This window comes from Polyergus mexicanus, unplaced genomic scaffold (genome assembly GCF_030449975.1).
Source record: "Polyergus mexicanus isolate NDT 795.1 unplaced genomic scaffold, iyPolMexi1.0 SCAF_9, whole genome shotgun sequence".
In the NCBI taxonomy this organism is placed as follows: domain Eukaryota; kingdom Metazoa; phylum Arthropoda; class Insecta; order Hymenoptera; family Formicidae; genus Polyergus; species Polyergus mexicanus.
This window is the reverse complement of record NW_027223329.1, coordinates 10,170,248-10,188,579: the sequence shown is the minus strand read 5'-3', so window position 1 is coordinate 10,188,579 and position 18,332 is coordinate 10,170,248. Positions and strand designations below refer to the sequence as shown.

The window sequence follows — 18,332 nt, the reverse complement described above, 5'->3', positions numbered from 1 at the left end:
AGCATCTTTACCCCCACTCCTTAAATATTTTAGCGCTATGAGGGACATGAGGGAGGGTGCTCTGTTCTTGTTCAACTTTCAATAAGTAACAAAGATAGAATGACGCTTTTAGCGCTAATAGCGTCTCCCCGAACGCACCCCTAGTTGATAATTTCTGTCAAAAATGTTCCGTTGCCGTCGTGATAACGTAATGCAGGCTCACGAGAGGAATTAATCGAATAAAGACCGTTTATGGCAATGAGATTGGACCTCACTTTGTCCAAAACAATACCATCCGAAACGTAGAAGAATCAAGATCGATTTAAACCGATCGCGATCAGACTCACTGGTAGCACGGTTGTAGGAATCGAATTCGCGTGACATTTTTCAGCCGTTCTATGGTGATAACATGTGCATTAGTCCTCTGAAGAAGATATGCCATTGGGGACCACTCTCTGCTCTCGGTAAGTGACTCTTGCCAATCGGCTTTTCATCATCGCGTCAATCAACCGTTGTGAGGTTAGAATCGACGGAATTGACAGTTCATTTATCGGCTGCATTTGTTGATACCTAGCATTTATACGTTATAATCCTGGTGCAAAATATGAATATCCATAACGAAGATAATTTGATAAGATGGCAACTTTTTTTATCATATTGATTTGTATTGCAGGAATAATAAAGATAATTACGTTAATGACGATACACTGTAGTAAACAATGGTGGTCACCACAAGAAAGTATTCCAGCTGCTACCAGTTTTTTATTGTTCTTTACTCTAAGTGGGTTAACTTTGTTTCATTTTATCAGCGCGATCTTTGAAGGACCAGGATATCTTAAATTAACATGGATGCCGGTAATATATTACACATTTGTGTAATAAAACTCTTCTATCCTCAATTCTTCATTTCCAGAGATAGGATTCTTTAAATTTAGAGTTTTCTATTGCATTGATCTCTTATCACTTTGTATTTGTCACTTGACAGTATGTATGCGCATACAAATTTGCACATTATCGTAGATAATATATAATTATATTTTGTTACTTAAGTGGCCTTATCGTATCTTAAAATTAAATTAAAAAACAAATTGTTGTGTACAGATTTTTGTTTATAAATTTAATAAGCAATAAAATAAAAAAAAATAAATAAAAAGCAAATTAAAAGAAACTAAATTTCATTATTATTATTTATCAATATAATTTGCTTTTAGGAGAAAATTACAGATACACGATATTTACAATATTGTATTGTCTGTCAAGGGTATAAGGCACCAAGATCACATCATTGTAGAAAATGTAAGATTTAATATAATATAAATATTCTTTTTTAATATTTTTAAAAAATTTTTACTCATTAGTAACAATATATGATTTAAGGATAACTTTTTGAATGATTTATAATTTATTTTTGTATATAAAATATATCGAAAATCTTTGTATGCAAAATAGGGATGATTTCTTATATAAAAATAAATTGAAAATATAGAATGAAATTTTTTTATATAAGATTTTATTTTCGAAAATATTGACTTTGAATACTCACATGTACTTGATTAATAACGAAAATAAGTTCAATAGATCTTACTACACAATTATTTCTGTTTATATTTATAAACAATTGTAAATTATCAGTTCATGCTTCTTTAATTTTTGTCAAGCAATACTTTGTATATAACAATGAAAATGACATTTTTAGCAATTTGTAATTTAACAAAATAAATGCATTATATTGAAACTTGTTACAAAAATACATGGATGCAGTAAAGTTCGAAATCAGTTGCATATTTGCTAGACGAATCTTCAAGCCGAAGTTTTTGAAAACACGTCTTGTATGAAAAAATTTTATTTTACATTTTCGATTTGTATTTCGGCAGGAATCGCCATTTTGCTTGTATCACAATTTTTGATATTTCCTGTATATTCTATTGTGCTTATCTATAAATATATTTTATTGATAACAAAAAAATAATACTGATTGTGTGCAACACATACATATAGTGCTAAAAATATTGTTATATTCTTATTATAACTCAAGAAACTCAAACATTTCACTAAAAATAAAAATATTTATCAATCAGTGTATTACCATTGCAAGATGCTAATACAGCGACTCAAAATTAGATTGTTGTAGAATTCTATCAACGATTGCATCTGCCATGTATTAGAGCTTAGTATTTTTATAATCTGTGTTTCTAACAGAATTTTGGAGATTCATGCTTAGACATGACAACATAGAATATTTCCTGCGAATAAAGCCCAAATGTTTAATTTGCTTAGTTTGTAACATAATATATGACGCGATCGCCGATCACTTGCTACGTTAACGCCTTATAAATGGTAAAATGCTGATAAATATATTTTTTTTTTTGAATAAAATAAAATTGTGGAGTCTCTTGGATTATAATATATTATTTAAAATTGACACATCAATTTTATCTTTTAATAATTCACTTATTTTTTATTTTTTAGGTGATCGTTGTGTAATGAAAATGGATCATCACTGTCCATGGATAAATACATGTGTTGGACATTATAATCATGGTCATTTTACGGCATTTTTAGCAAGTGCAGTCGGCGGTTGTTGCGTCTCCACTGTTATATTAATTTCCTGGGTTGCGACTGTATTATCTCTAAAGCCATTGCCATTCCCACCACCATCACTCTATATATTAATATTAGTAGTATTTAGTATCGGTTTATCTATTGGTGTTATACTTGCAGTAGGAATGTTGTTATATTTTCAGGTAAATAATCTTGCATAAAGTCTCAGTATATGTTCACATTTTTTAAATTTTACTATGCTCAATTTTAATCCATTTTTTTAATTGCATAGTTGCTAGCCATTGTGAGAAATCGAACAGAAATAGAAGATTGGATTTTGGAAAAGGCACGATGCCGGCGAGATAATACAGATGTTAAATATGTACATCCATATTCAAAAGGATGGCGTTTCAATATTAGTCAGGTTCTTACATGGGATTGCACCCCAATTAGTGATGGCATTACATGGCCCGTTATCGATGGCTGTGATCAATACACATTAACGGTGAGATTTTATTATCAAAATGATGATATGTTATATTAATTTATATAATAATTATCAATTAAATACAACATATGTAAAATTAAAATTTATAAAATGATTATATATAAGTTTACAGCACACATACATATGCACACACATTACACAATATTCTCTCTACTAGTTCGAAAGAACATCATAATTATTTATATAATATATAACTATATAACTATGTATTATAAACTATAAAGTGACACCCATGTCTCGATTGTTCATATTTCAATTGGACACAATATTTCTTGATATCAATTGCACTTGGTGTAATGAAAATCTCTATGTACTGATCGATGAGTTATTGTATACTAAGAGATGTGCGCTAATGGGACCCTCCCAAACTATATAGTATTACACTATATACTGTATAGTATATACTATTTAACATATTATTGTTTTATAGAGAGAGCAACTCGCACAAAAATTAGATAAGCGAAAAAGAGCGCGCAAGTATAGAGCTATAAAAACTGCCTCAGGATTAAAACTTCCAATTAGATATGGCTGTGGTGTATTTTGTCATCCACCTTGCACTGATGAACCCCGTATCAAATTGGATATAGATGATATTATGATTGTAACGCGTTGGAAAAAGTATGTTTTAAATTATCAATTTTATATTTTTGATAACACTATTCAGATTTTTATTTATGTGTATATGTATGTGTATGTGTGAATGTATATAAAAGCTATTTTGCGATAAAAACAGTTTTAATTTCTTACAGATATTGGTTATTTGGAGAAAAAAAGCAGAAAGGAGAAAATAATGGATCGAAACGTATTAGAGGATGGTTTCCACGCCCCTGTGTGATTGAAGTAATAGAAAATGATTTATATGATTCAGATAACTTGTTTAAGGATAATTAAACTTTGAAGATATGTAACAATATTTATGTGCGCTTGAAGATATGTGAACAATTAGATAGCAAAATAGCAGTATGCCAGCAATATGGCAGCAAAATCATGATTGATTATGCAATAAATTTTGATATATCTCTTTATTAAACTTAGTTTTTGACAGTATGTTGTCGATATTATATAATGGTTAAATGCAATAAAATTCGAGCATTATTTTTATCACGTCAAGACAGCAAATTTCGAGTAGCATTGCTGTATCGGATGTACAGGACAGAGAAACAGTAGAATATAATCTATTTTCACGATGTATCAGAAATATGAAAAAAATACAATCTATTGTCAAGTGACATGATAGTGACTCGCGTCAAATCAAACGCAGCAATAGCGAGATGAACTGTATATCTATACGGATATTGAACAGTCCAATTACGAATATCTTGAAATATTAGATCTCAGTGACGGCTTAATCGATCAAGTTTTTAATAGGTTTAATCAATAGTATAAGTTTGTTTTGTATAATAAAAGTATTTTTATTTTTGCTCTTTGTACCCTATAAAGAAATGTTACCAAGCAAAGTTTGCAGCAATGCATTAAAATATTTATTAAGAAACTTTGTATCGTTCTTATTATTTTTATTATCATCGTATAAATTTCACTTACTTGTATATTATTCTATATTTTTGTGTTTTGTTTTTATATTTTACAATAATAGTTTTTATATTATATTTATTTATTTTATTTTGTTATTGTTTTGCGGTATTAAAAATACGAATAGTATCGTTTATTTTCTCTAAATATTATTATTAAAACGATCTTTTTATTGAATGTAAAAGAAAAATATACTTTCAAAATAAAAATTTAAAAAATGGCTCAAATTATGTTACAGACCTTCAGAATAAACAGAAGTATATGGATATATATTTCTCTCATATATATATATATATATATATATATATATATATATATATATATATCCTATATTATTTAATAAATGAATACAGAATAAGAGAACATATAAAAAGATCCAGGTTATTATTCTGAGATAATGCAAAAATTACGATGAATGTGTTACGACATTATACGCGTAACACATTTGATGATAGTGAAAGGATCGTATTAGAGGCTCGTGAAATACGTAATGGAATGCAATATGTAATAATATAAAAATTTAACCTACTATCTGACAAATCGATTTAATAATTAATAAACACATTAATTTAAAAAGTTACTTAAAAATTAAGGCTATGATTTTTTGGTTTGCAATGTTACATAACATTTAATATTCAAAGTAGGTAACATTAAAAAGATCCTTTACATTCTCTTGTGAAATATATTTCACAAGAAAATGTAAAGGATCTTTTTAATGTTACCTAATACTTTGATTATTAAATGTTATAAAAATAATTAAATATGTCATAAAAATAATGTACGGAATATCAAAAACAGTGCAGCAATTCTGCAGTATTCTGTTTGACAATAGTAATATAAAAAAATAAAAATAAATTATATATATATATATATATATATATATATATATATATATATATATATATTCAATAAAAAGCAAGTAATGGACGAAGATATTCGAAAATTTATTATTCCCGATAAACTTATTTCGTTTATTTTGATTTGCATTGTTTGTAGAGTGCAATATTTAAACTGATTCATTCACTGATTGTGAGTTTGTAAAATATGCTGCATGCATGATATATTTATGACAATCGTTTCAATTTGACAAAAAGAAGGAAAAAAAAGAACTTCTGAATTAACTTATAAAATTTACATATTATTTCGTTACTGGTCATTGAAAGAAAATACAATAAAGAATTTTCGATTTGATTTAGTCGAAAATGGAAATAAAATCCTTTAAAAATACTATTATTTTTGCAATAGTATACACCAACTTTTACATTAACATATCCCATATATAATATCTGAATCGTTTTTTATTAAATATTTAGTTTCCAATATAACAAAGATAATTATGATAAAAATAATTATAGTAAATAGTTATGTAGTTGTAATAAATAATAACTTATCATTAACATTTCTCTTACAAGAGATCAACTTATTTATATTTGTCAACAAAAAATAATGACACTATATTACATTATATATATTTTGTGACACATAAAAAATAATCCGTTTTATATACGACAAATACAATGTATATAGTTTTTGTCATAGAACTTTTGTAGATATCCTTCTAAACGAACAAGAAACCGGTTATAAGAGATTGACGAAGAAACTGAGTGAAAGTAATCAATTAGCAAAAGCGAATTGAGTACAGTTTTGCAATTCTATGGTGGGATTTTATCAACATTTGACGTACCGGCAAGTGATCGTGCACTGTAGTTTCTTACATACGTTTCTAGCACGAGCATACCTTTTCTTTATCTTTGTACGATTTTCATATGTAATAGCAATCTTTCTCTCAAGTAAGTTTCTTTATAAAATATATTTCATTATCTAGAGGCTATTTAAGTCATCGTTGGTCTAAACAAGTGGCAATAAATTTTTTGCGTTATTATTGATTTATCAAGAGAATTCATGATATTGCATATTATTTATCCTAAGTAATATTTTTTCAATATAATTATATTAATGTTATAAAAATACAATGAAACTATGTGTATGTGTGTGATTACAATAATTATAATTTTCCATTCATAAATGTAATAATATGTAATATAACATGTTATATAATTGTTACAAAATTTATTTTCAAAAAATAAATAAATAAAAACATTAAGCTTTCGCGTTTAAAAGATTGTTATACAAAAAAGTATTGTTTTAATATATATTTTATTATTTAAAGTTGGTTTTTCTACAAAAATGACGGTATCAAAAAATAGCATCAAATAATGAGATTATTAAATATTATATGCACACAATATAAGGTTTACAATGTATACATCATATTAAAATATATATAAATATCAACTCTGGAAAAAATTGTGTGTGTACGCGATGTCCATATATATATACTAGATCGTGCTAACACGGCCGCTAAAAGTCTTATATGGTGAAATAATGTAAGAACAGCCATTTTTATTTGGGTAGAGTGTGTCAATACTAGGTGCGCAGAATTCGATATACCGTATCTCTTTATCAGATATCCCTTTCTTATTCGCAAGCTATATATTGTCCGTCCACATAAAAATGGCTGCCTTATTTGTATCATCTTTAGCATTAAGAAATATTTTGTTTAACGGTCTAGTATAAAATATATATCTGTGATTTTATTGTATATATAATATTATTAATACAATCCAATTGTAAATTTTATTTTTTTAAAAAAGCAATACAAAGATTATTTTTTAAATTATTTTTCGATTTTTTTTTTTTTTTATTATTTTTTCTGTGTAAACGGACAAAACGTATATAAAAGAAAGAAGGCATGTATTTATATATTCTATATATAGTTATAGATATTTATATTATGCATATTATTAACAGAATTTTATGTTATATGTATATATTTCATCATCGAAGCAAGAAAGATGCATCCCGCCAGATATATTACCATCTTATTTGTGTTCGTCGTTTTTTCTTCAATTTCCGTTTTCGGATTTCCGGACGGAGCGCCTGTAGACACTTGCGTAAAACCACGACCTAATCAACCTTATCACGGCCAAGCGCGATCGCAGCCTTTAAATACGAGCCCTTATAAAATATTGGCCTCATCATTGCAGTACGAACCAGGTTCCCAAATTACAGGTAAATCAAATACGTGTCAAGACTTATATTATGCAGAATGAATCAAAAAAGACATTTTGATAACTTTAATACAGATAGAGATAGTGGGTTCAAATATTTTGGGAGATTTTATGAAATCATAAAAACTAATATCTTTTGACCAAAATGATACCTTCCAACATCTATGGAGATAAGAATGACTTCAAAATCTTAAATAGCATAAAGAATCAAGTAGATATTCATTTGAAAGTATTTTTAAAGACGAGAAAAATAAAATCTACGAAAGAGTTTGCTACGACCTTCTAATTCACAGATATAATCATGCGAACAAAAATTATCGTTCTTTGCATTACACAGGATGAGGACGTGGCTACGAAACAATTACGAAATAATAGATAATCAGCAAGAAAACCAATAAATGTCACGGAAAAAAAAAAATATATTTCGAGACTTTCAAAATAACTTCGATACTTGAGAATCAATAACATGCATTTTTTAAGAATGAATTACTACTCTAATATATCTTTCTATTTTAATAGCATCAAAATTTTTTATAAATCTTGACATTAGAATAGAGAAATATTAACATACTTGCTCAGAACATGTCACAAAAACATTTGCTACATTATTGCAAATATATGAATGTATATCGATGATAAAAGGCGAACTAAATTTTATTTGAACAAATAGCGTTGACTTTTATTAAAACTTGTTTGTTTATTTTTTAGTTTCCATAAGAGGAGCCTCGTTCCAGGGATTTTTCCTACAGGCACGTGACTCTAATACAAACAAATGGATTGGGACATGGGCACAAACACCGAACACAAAGACGCATTCTGAATGCAGCGCTGTGACGCACGCGGATCCACGCGAAAAAGAACAGGCCACTTTTATCTGGAATGCACCGTCGAATGCACGTGGTAGTGTTTACTTCACGTAAGTGCAATGTTTTCGAACAATGGAAAGAAATACACTATTCATGTGTTAATGATAAAAGATGAATTATTTTGTAAATCGTCTTAGATGCGATTAAATTATATAATTTCGTTAAATAAATGAGACATTATATTTATGTGCTTTATTAAATGATTATACTTTTATACATCAAAAAAATATATCTCTTTTTTTAATTCTATGAATTTTATGAAACAATATATAGCATAAGAAAATATAAACAGCGCGCGTGTAACACACTCTATAATATTCCAGTACTATTTAAAGTGTATAAAAATAATTATAGCTATATGCTTGAAATTGAATATGATTTATGAATTGAATAGAAGAAAAAAAAAATATATATATATATACATATATATATGTACATGCGTGATTTAATTACATTAAAATATCAATGAAGTCATTATAATAATAAAACTTATTCTTATTTTAGTGGAACTATATTGAAGGACTATGCAACATTCTGGTCTGATCTTGTATCAGAGGTAACGCGATAATAATTCGTGAGCGTACTATCAGCATTCTTAGACGTCGACAAAGTGCATTCGCCAAAAGGATAAATTTTTTCATCTTTATATACGTACTTAAAAATTGTTTGTTATGTATCTTTATGTACCTCCGATATGTTCAATGTATATTTTATATGAATCTTATATTTTTTGTATCATACATAAATGCAAAAGTGTGTAACATACTGAGCATCTCAAATAGTAAACTTATCGCCAAAGTAAATGTCATTTTTACTGTGTGTGTTTATTATATGATAACTATATATATATAAAGGCGCTTTTTATCACTAATTTTTTCCTAGTAAATTATTATATGATATTTATTTATTAGAGATGCGCTTATTTTTTTGTATTTAATTTTATTTATTCCTTGTGATATGGTAAAATGATTATAGTAAGTGAAAGAAGTTCTATTGCGACCTGTAAACAATCCTGAGAACCGATTATGAATATTATGATTTTAACTTTTATTATGATTCTGTATGTTGGCTATAATAATGAAGTTGCGAATCTCGGTTAGTTTCGGTTCTCCATGAAAGATCTCAATAGTTCTCCTGCCGACTCAAGATTTATTTTACAAGAATATATTTTTGCGAAAAGATCGGTAATGCATTTTACGAGCAGTAACGTCCTTTCATATGCTTAAAATTTCGTTTCTGAGCAATTAAGAGAATATATTTCGCGAAAAAATAAATAATGCAGTTCATACGATCAGTGATACATTTTTAATATACTTGAAAATTCGTCTGAGTTAATAGGAGAATATATTTTGCAAAGAGGTAGATAATACGCAGTTCACGATCAGTAATATGTCTCTTAATATGCTCGAAAATCCGTCTGAGTTAACAGGAGAATATATTTTGCGAAGAGGTAGATCATACACAGTTCACGATCAGTAATATATCTCTTAATATGCTCGAAAATCCGTCTGAGTTAACAGGAGAATATATTTTGCGAAGAGGTAGATAATACGCAGTTCACGATCAGTAATATGTCTCTTAATATGCTGGAAAATTCGTCTGAGTTAATAGGAGAATATATTTTGCGAAGAGGTCGCGCGGTGATGCTGCTCACAAACGATATTGTGTCTCGAGGCACTTGAAAATTCGTTTCTAAATTAGCAGGAGAATATATTTCGCGAAGAGGTATGCGCTACTCGGCGCAAGAGATAGTGAGGACTGAATCCGTGGGAGGGCGTGACTGATGGCTAATATATACGTACCTCATCTTGCGCCAACTAACGCATACCTCTTTACGAAATATATTCTCCTGCTAATTTAGAAATGAATTTTCAAGCGCTTCGAGACACAATATCGTTCGTGAGCATCATTATCGCATGACCTCTTCGCAAAATATATTCTCTTATTAACTCAGATGAATTTTCGAAGATATTTAAAGACAAAATTATTACTGCTGATCTGCATTACTACTAGCAGACCTCTTTGCGATATAGTCTCCTAATATCTCAGAAATGAATTTTCGAGCATATTAAAATACACGTATTACTGATCGTTGAACTGCATTATTACTTATTTCTTCGCGAAATATTTCTCCTAGTAATTCTCTTATTGTTAGAGAAATTTTTAAGTATTATGAAAATTAAAAAGACGATTTATACAAGACGCGTATTTTGTTTTTATTCGATTTATATTTTGAAATGTATTATAAAACATGTTTTTAAAAGTTAACTTCAAACAATACTGCACGAGATAATACAAAAAACGTTAATAAGTTATTCAATCGTTTATGTTTGTACTAACAAAAAATGAAACATTCATGAAAATACATTTCAAATCGCGTTCTTGCTACAAATACGTATTCAGATGATTTTTAATAACATTTAATACAGCTTCCTTGAGCAAATAATTATTTTAACACAGAGTAGACTTTTTGTGACCTTTCCATATAAATGTTTTATCATCTTTAATGATGATGAGGTTTCTTGATAACTTGGCATTTTCCGGTATCTATAAAATCTAACTCTAAATTCAGATCTCTCTTATAAACCTCGCGTTCAGCAACTCTTATCTTATCCGTTGTAATTGTAATTCTACATAAGCATATATAATATGTTGTCACGTACTAATAATAGTTTATATAAACAGTTGTTAATTATCTGCAAAGAAGATTTCGTTTCGTATTGCATCTGCGATATAAAATCTGTGGTAATAATACGATAATTAGCATTAATACAACGGCATAATTATATGTATAATTTTTAGACAAAGAAAAAGTTTTAAAAAATAGAGCTTTTCTATATAAATATAGAGAAAAATAAAATATTTTTGAATAAAAATTGTAACTATCTACTATATTATATATTTTATAATTTATCAACTATATTTATATGTTTTATATATTTTTATCTGCACACACACACACACATACACACGCGCGCGCGCGCGCATATACATGTAAATTCATTATAAAAAAATTCGTTATAAACGAATTGTGATTTATAATTCACACGCTTGTGGAGACTCGATTATTAAACGCATTCCGTATCTCGCCAAAAATAGACAAAACATATTGAATGGAATTCACACTGCATTATTAAATTCCTGATCCTCGAAATGAGAAATTCATTTAGAAAAATATCACGCTTGGATTTTTGCATTTTTCAAAGTTTTTTTTGTGTGTTCAGAATCTTTATTTAATATTTTAATAACTATATATATATATATACATACTACTATTTTTCTTTTTTCTTATATCGGAATAAATTTATATATATATATATATATATATATATATATATATATAAATTATACGTATAAATTTAATTATGTCAATTTGCCGCAAGATAGAAATAATGTAAAAGCATATTTAAAAAATCATTAATTATCTAATTTAAAAAAGTTTGGTTTTTGCGCTCTTCTATAATTTCCTAAGAGGATCAGCTGATCAGCAGTCTGCTAAATCCGTGTCGCGACCGGCGACCGGCTGCAAGCTATAAGATCGATGACACGGGTTTGGAACAGAAACACTCGAACCACGATGCGGAGCGTGCGTCTGACGTCGAGCTGATAGAGAAGAGGCGGTATATACTCACTCTACGCGTTCTATCGCACTCGATAGTCGATACTTACCCAGCGCCAGATAAATCGTGGCTGGCTCGGATCTCAGATTTCTGTCGAGCGGTGAGTCTTCGACCTTCTGTAATTCGCTAATTATACTAAAAATTCTAAAATCGCGTTTCGTGTTTCCGGCATGACGTCGCGGCCCGGGTGATTTATCGACGCTTTTCGGCGTGATCCGTGATCGATCGATGACGCTTTTATGTAATCAATTGACACGATCGAGCGTCGAGGTGAACGGACACGAGGTGCGATGAACGAGTGCGAGATATTCACGTTTTCTTGATATTTTATGTTATCGGTGCAATCAGCACATCAGCAGAAACTCAATTTGCGTGCGTCATCGAGCTTACGAGCGATCGTACATAAATAATTTTGCGAAGTATAAAACGATCACGTGTGTGTGTGTGTGTGTGTGTGTGTAAAGAGCTAATAATTTAGTAAAGTCGTTACGTGGACCATTTGTAAAGTTAATTACTATTTCTTATGTCTCTTCTATCTATGTTATGAAAAAAAAAGTATATCGCAATATCGTTTATCTAGATTCTCGCGAGGAATGCGTGTCAATTGAAAGTGTCAATAGTTAAACGAAAGATAATTTGACATGATTGCCAGATAACAGTAAATTTGAAAATATAAGTTTTGTTTCATAAGCCTGTAAATATCGTCACTAGATTCACGCAAATTCGAATTATATTTAAAAGTATTTTCGAGATTATAAAAATGTAAATGCATTCGCATGAATTTTAAATGTGTGTTTCTCTTGAATAGAGAGAGCATTTTTTTTCATAAATATTATTTCAGTTTTGGTATAAATAAAAATTGAAAAATATTATACGCAGTAAATGCATTAAAATAAAATATATAAGCTTAATGCCAATTTTAAATTCAAATTTTATTTTACAAAATCACTTCGCGAAGAATTTTACAGATGGACTTTTAAATTAAGATTCTTTGTATTTTAATTTTTATTTTATATGTCTAATATAAGTTATGTTTATGTTGTATAAATATAATTGAAGAAAGAGAAAGGAAAAGATGTTATGTATATTCTTTTTTTTTTTTTTAAATTAAACAATACTAATTATAACTTTATAATTTGATAATTTATAGACTATGGCAGAAACAAATATCTTAGGATGGGCTGACTATCTTGTTATAGCAATTATGCTGTGCATAAGTGTTGGAATTGGTGTTTATTACAGATTCAGTGGAGGACATCAAAGAACTACGGAGGTATGCAGTTATCGAGTATCGTTGATTCTTTTCTGAAGAAAGTTTTTTAAAAATAAAATTACTTTTTCTTAAACGTTTTGTTATATTAAAATAATATGTTTTACAGGAATATTTTATTGCAAGTCGATCCATGGGCATTGTACCTGTTGCCATTGCTTTAGTGGTATCTTTTATGTCTGCTATCACATTGCTTGGTGTATCTGCTGAGAATTACACATATGGGACACAATTTGTTGTAATAAATATATCGTATTTATTAGGCACTCCGATTGTATGTTACGGATTCTTACCAGTATTCTTCAAATTACAGGCGACCAGCGCCTATGAGGTCAGTCTTGCAAAATTTAATAAATATTACTACAATTGCGACAATTGTTATAATACATTTGAAAATATTACTCATTTCAGTACTTAGAAAAGCGTTTTGGAGTAAAAACTAGGATGATGGCTAGTTTTGTTTACTGGATTCAACTGCTTTTATATTCAGGAGTGGTACTTTATGCTCCTTCTTTAGCTTTGGAAGCCACAACTGGAATTTCTAAAACTGCCAGTATTATTATTATCGGTCTTGTCTGTGCCTTTTATTCAAGTATAGGCGGTATTAAGGCCGTGCTGATAACCGATGTATTTCAAGCTTTACTTATGTTTGCGGCTATATTTATTGTTATTGGCATAGCTGCCAATGAAGTAGAAGGTCTGGAACAGATATGGGAAATAGCAAAGCAGGGGCAACGAATTGAGTTTGATAGGTATTATCTGTTCTTTTGCTAACTGCACAAGTTTATTATTGAATTGTAATATTTTATCACATCCATGCATATTTTTATTAAAGCATTTCTTTGGATCCAACAGTAAGACATACTTGGTGGTCTCTTATCATTGGTGGTTTATGTACATTTTTATCAATTTATGGAGTGAACCAAGTACAAATACAACGTACGTTAACTGTAAAGTAAGTTCTTTAATATGTGATTTAAGTAGCACACACTCGATATAATATAATTATATCTTGAAAATTTTATAATTTATAGTATATGTATGTGAAATTATAACATACTAAGTAATCTCTTTGTTTTTATCTTATTTATCTTATTGAATAATTTATTTTTATCTTTATTTATTAATTAAACCAAAAAATTTTTTTAATATTACATTGAACAAATTTTATTCTAGAAATATACAGGCTTCACAAAAAGCCTTGTGGTTATCTTGGCCTATCCTGTCAATTCTCTCAATCACAACTTGTTTCTCAGGATTGGCAATATACAGTAAATATTATAATTGTGATCCAATTCTCCAGAAAAAGATTTCATCGCCTGATATGCTTATGCCACTGTATGTCATGGACACAATGTCTAATATACCTGGTCTACCGGGTCTCTTTATTGCAGGTAATATATTTTTGATGATTGTATTTTTATCAAGTACTTTATTTTAATATTTAAAAAGCTTCCGTGGAAATTAGTTGCAGAAATAAAAATGATTATAAAAATAAAAATATTTAAGAGCATAAATATCTAAATTATAACTTTGTATACATAATTTCATATAAATTTATAATTTACATAGTTCTTAAATATATCATTTTAAAACAACAATAGATATATTTACAATGCTAATCTGGAATATAGAATGATTTATTGTTCCCCTCAGGCTTACAAGACTACAGAAAATTTCAAAACAAAATCATACCAACCATTGTGCATTTATCTTACACATTAACTTATAGCTTACTTAAGATTATCCTATCTCGCCTACGCTGTACACACACATACACACATCCTTCCCCTCGCATCTAAACTCGCGCGTCTATATTATTGGGACCTCCGTTTCCGCTGTCCTTTTTCTGTGCACTCTCAACCCTCTTTCTCTCCGCCTTCCCCTCTCACTCTCTCTTTCCCTCTTTTTCGCTCTCCCATGTATTCCCTCACTCATTCTCTCACTTCTACCTTTTCTCACTTTACTCTCCTTCACACTCACTCTCCCATGCTTATCTGGAATATCTAATTTATAGGTATCTTTAGTGCAGGGCTCAGCACAATTTCTGCAGCATTAAATTCTCTAGCAGCAGTAACGTTAGAAGATTATATGAAACCTGTATATAGAAAGTGCACAGGGCGTGAATTTTCTTCTACAAAGTCAACTTCTATTGCTAAAATGCTTGCTTTTATATTTGGCTTTATTTCCATTGCTTTGGCATTTTTAGCGCAATTATTGGGCGGAGTACTTCAAGTAAGTCGAGAAAATATTATAAAATTACCAAAGAAAATTTTTCAATAAATCAAGGCAATAAATTTAATTTATTTATTATTATTTATCGTAAATGCGTTAAAAGTTGTCATTAATGAAATGTGTTTTATTATAGGCTGGCTTAACCATTTTCGGAGTAGTCGGTGGTCCATTATTGGGTGTTTTCACGCTTGGCATGGGCACCGAATCAGCAACGGAAGGCGGTGTGATAATTAGTGCTCTTATGGTGCTTTCGTTTTTATTTTGGATCGCTTTCGGTCAACCGCGCCCGATGCCACCAATATTGCCAACGACTATCGAAGGCTGTGATATGAATAATATTCTCGCGAACGCAACAGTATTTGTTTTACGAAACGACACAAACTTGTCCAAGTGAGTAATTCGTTGAATAATCGCTAAATCTATGTATATAAGATGTCGGTAAAGAGCTCTATCATAATTTATTTTTAGGAGCGTTGGTGACAGTTCGTACTTTTATTTATATCGCATTTCATACATGTGGTACGCTCCCCTTGGATTTTTATTAACGTTCATCTTTGGTCTGTTTATCAGTGGTTTGTCTCGTTTATTTTTTAAAAAACAAAACGACGAATTAGATCCTAATTTATTCTTTCCTGTGATAGCGCGACGTATACGTTATAGGCGATCTAGAGAAGTAGAGATGTCAATGATGTAACTAATTGTACGTTACAGAGAAAGTATTCTGTTAGCGATGCGACCCACAAGAACGACAATACCGATAAAATTTGTACAAAACTTTAACAATTGATAATCTAAAAAGATTAATAGGCGTTAGACATTCCATATCAGAAAAGTACATGGGAGGAAATCATAGAAATAAAAAGCTATTTTTTATTATATCTAGGACAATAATATTATGGTTTTTTTGGGGAAATTAGATTTTAGTACATCTTATCTATGATCTGATATAGATAATTTATTGTAAGAGAATTTGTACAAATATTATTCACGCTTAATATTATTTTAAACATAATTTTTTATATAAAACTCTAGATAATTTTGTGTATTATATTGCAACAAATGTCTTCCACAATTTCTTTACACACTGCCAGTATGTATAGAATTTTTGTACAAAAGGAACAGTGCATGCATTGTGCAGAAATTTTGCAGCGAAACATATCTTTGTGTGAACACGAATCATAATAGCTTAGTTTCTTTTATCATATTTATCATATTCATATAAAAGTACTTGAAGGAAAAATATCTTTTAGAAGATCTTATATACTGATAATATCTTATATAATAGGAAGCCAGTTTTAAAACATTATACATAATAATGCCTGTAATAATAAAATTTCCAGAGGAAAAAATTGGAATAAATTATACATCTGGTGTTAAGTATAGCTATTTAAAAATTTCAACAATTTTGATAAGAATTTATGTATTTCTGATGAAATTGTAAAGTTAGGGCATCATTATTTTTGTAAAATGATTTAATTTTAACAGTTATTTATTTATACCGAATTCATTGCTATTATTGCTATTAGTATTTAAGAGATTGAATCATTGATAATCTTGCGAAGATTTTGAGAAGAGAGAGTTTGTTTATATAAATATTTGAAATTTTATTTTAAAGATTTACAAGAGCGTGTTATCTATCAATGTTGTTCTACAGAATGTATCATGTTTGTTAATATATATTGTAAGAGTTTAAAAAAATACATGGTAATGATACTTTGGAAATTGGTACTTAAAAAAATTAAGTGATGTGTATCAAGAGTGCGATGTTTGTCTAAATAAATAATTTTTATTATATTAAAAATGCAATTGTTTTGCTGTTATTGTATATGTATATAATACTATGCCAAACTGGTATACTAATGTGTCAATTTATTTATTTAATTAAGTCAAGAAATATAAACGATATTTTATATATTATAATTCAAGCTTTAACAATTACCAAGTGAGTCTAATATATTACTTAATATTTATATAATAATCACAATGAGATTAATTGAAAACTTTCAAAAATTTACGTTTAATACTATATTTTGCATTAAATAGAGATCTCGAAATATTTGGTAGTATTAATTAAATTTATTACTCCAATTTTGTCATAAAATCTACGGATAAAATAACAATATACACTAATTCTGAAATATTTAATGGAGATAGGAACAATCTCTGTTTCTCCAATACTTCGAGAAACTGAATTTCAAATGGCGCCTTTATTATCTATATATATATGATCTATAATATATATCGGATTCTCTCCAATATACTTAAATGGGTAAAAGAGAAAAAAATCCAATTATATTATAAAAAAGATGAGATAGTAGAGAGGAAGAAACCAAGGTGACCATGCAAAAGCTTCTAGTTCGTTTGGATTGACACGCCAGATTGAACCAACGACGGCCAGTTGAAACCAGTTTCAATTTATACGATTCTGCCGGATCGCTGAGATCTCTCGGAGCTCTCTCTGTAGATCCTTTTTAATTATTTTTCCACTGAGACACGTCTCGTGCACGAGCCTGTAAAACAGCGCCTAATATCTTGCTTCTCTTTCTAAACGATGTAGTTGGACCATTCATTAATGATCATTTAAGTTATCAGTGGAATTGCAAAACCTCTGATAACTTAAATGATTAATCTAACTTAACCCATACTACTTTACCATCGCTCTCTGTCAAAGATGCCAAATTGATGTCTTTCAATTGATTCAATATTTTGCAA

The 18,332-nt window shown here is 29.1% G+C and overlaps 3 protein-coding genes across 3 annotated transcripts; all 3 read left to right on the top strand.

Moving 5' to 3' along the window:
• Positions 1 to 76: 76 nt before the first annotated feature.
• LOC138936076 (palmitoyltransferase ZDHHC6) lies at positions 77 to 4,548 on the top strand. Its single transcript, XM_070301152.1, has 7 exons — positions 77 to 443; positions 653 to 834; positions 1,191 to 1,275; positions 2,449 to 2,723; positions 2,813 to 3,025; positions 3,459 to 3,646; positions 3,778 to 4,548. Exons 1-7 carry the CDS (start codon positions 389 to 391, stop codon positions 3,917 to 3,919), a joined length of 1,140 nt encoding a protein of 379 aa, XP_070157253.1. The 5' UTR covers positions 77 to 388; the 3' UTR covers positions 3,920 to 4,548.
• Positions 4,549 to 7,413: 2,865 nt separating this feature from the next.
• LOC138936565 (putative defense protein 3) lies at positions 7,414 to 9,143 on the top strand. The gene is made up of 3 exons (XM_070302072.1): positions 7,414 to 7,630; positions 8,338 to 8,545; positions 9,000 to 9,143. The coding sequence occupies exons 1-3, from the start codon at positions 7,414 to 7,416 to the stop codon at positions 9,061 to 9,063; spliced, it is 489 nt and encodes a 162-aa protein (XP_070158173.1). The 3' UTR covers positions 9,064 to 9,143.
• A 2,904-nt stretch (positions 9,144 to 12,047) lies between these two features.
• LOC138936061 (putative sodium-dependent multivitamin transporter) lies at positions 12,048 to 17,376 on the top strand. The gene is given in 10 exon segments (XM_070301124.1): positions 12,048 to 12,215; positions 13,266 to 13,388; positions 13,495 to 13,716; positions 13,797 to 14,137; positions 14,221 to 14,340; positions 14,562 to 14,779; positions 15,403 to 15,620; positions 15,754 to 16,010; positions 16,089 to 16,302; positions 16,305 to 17,376. Coding segments are annotated over 9 exon segments (1,806 nt in total). The 5' UTR covers positions 12,048 to 12,215; positions 13,266 to 13,268; the 3' UTR covers positions 16,401 to 17,376.
• The last annotated feature ends 956 nt before the right edge of the window (positions 17,377 to 18,332 follow it).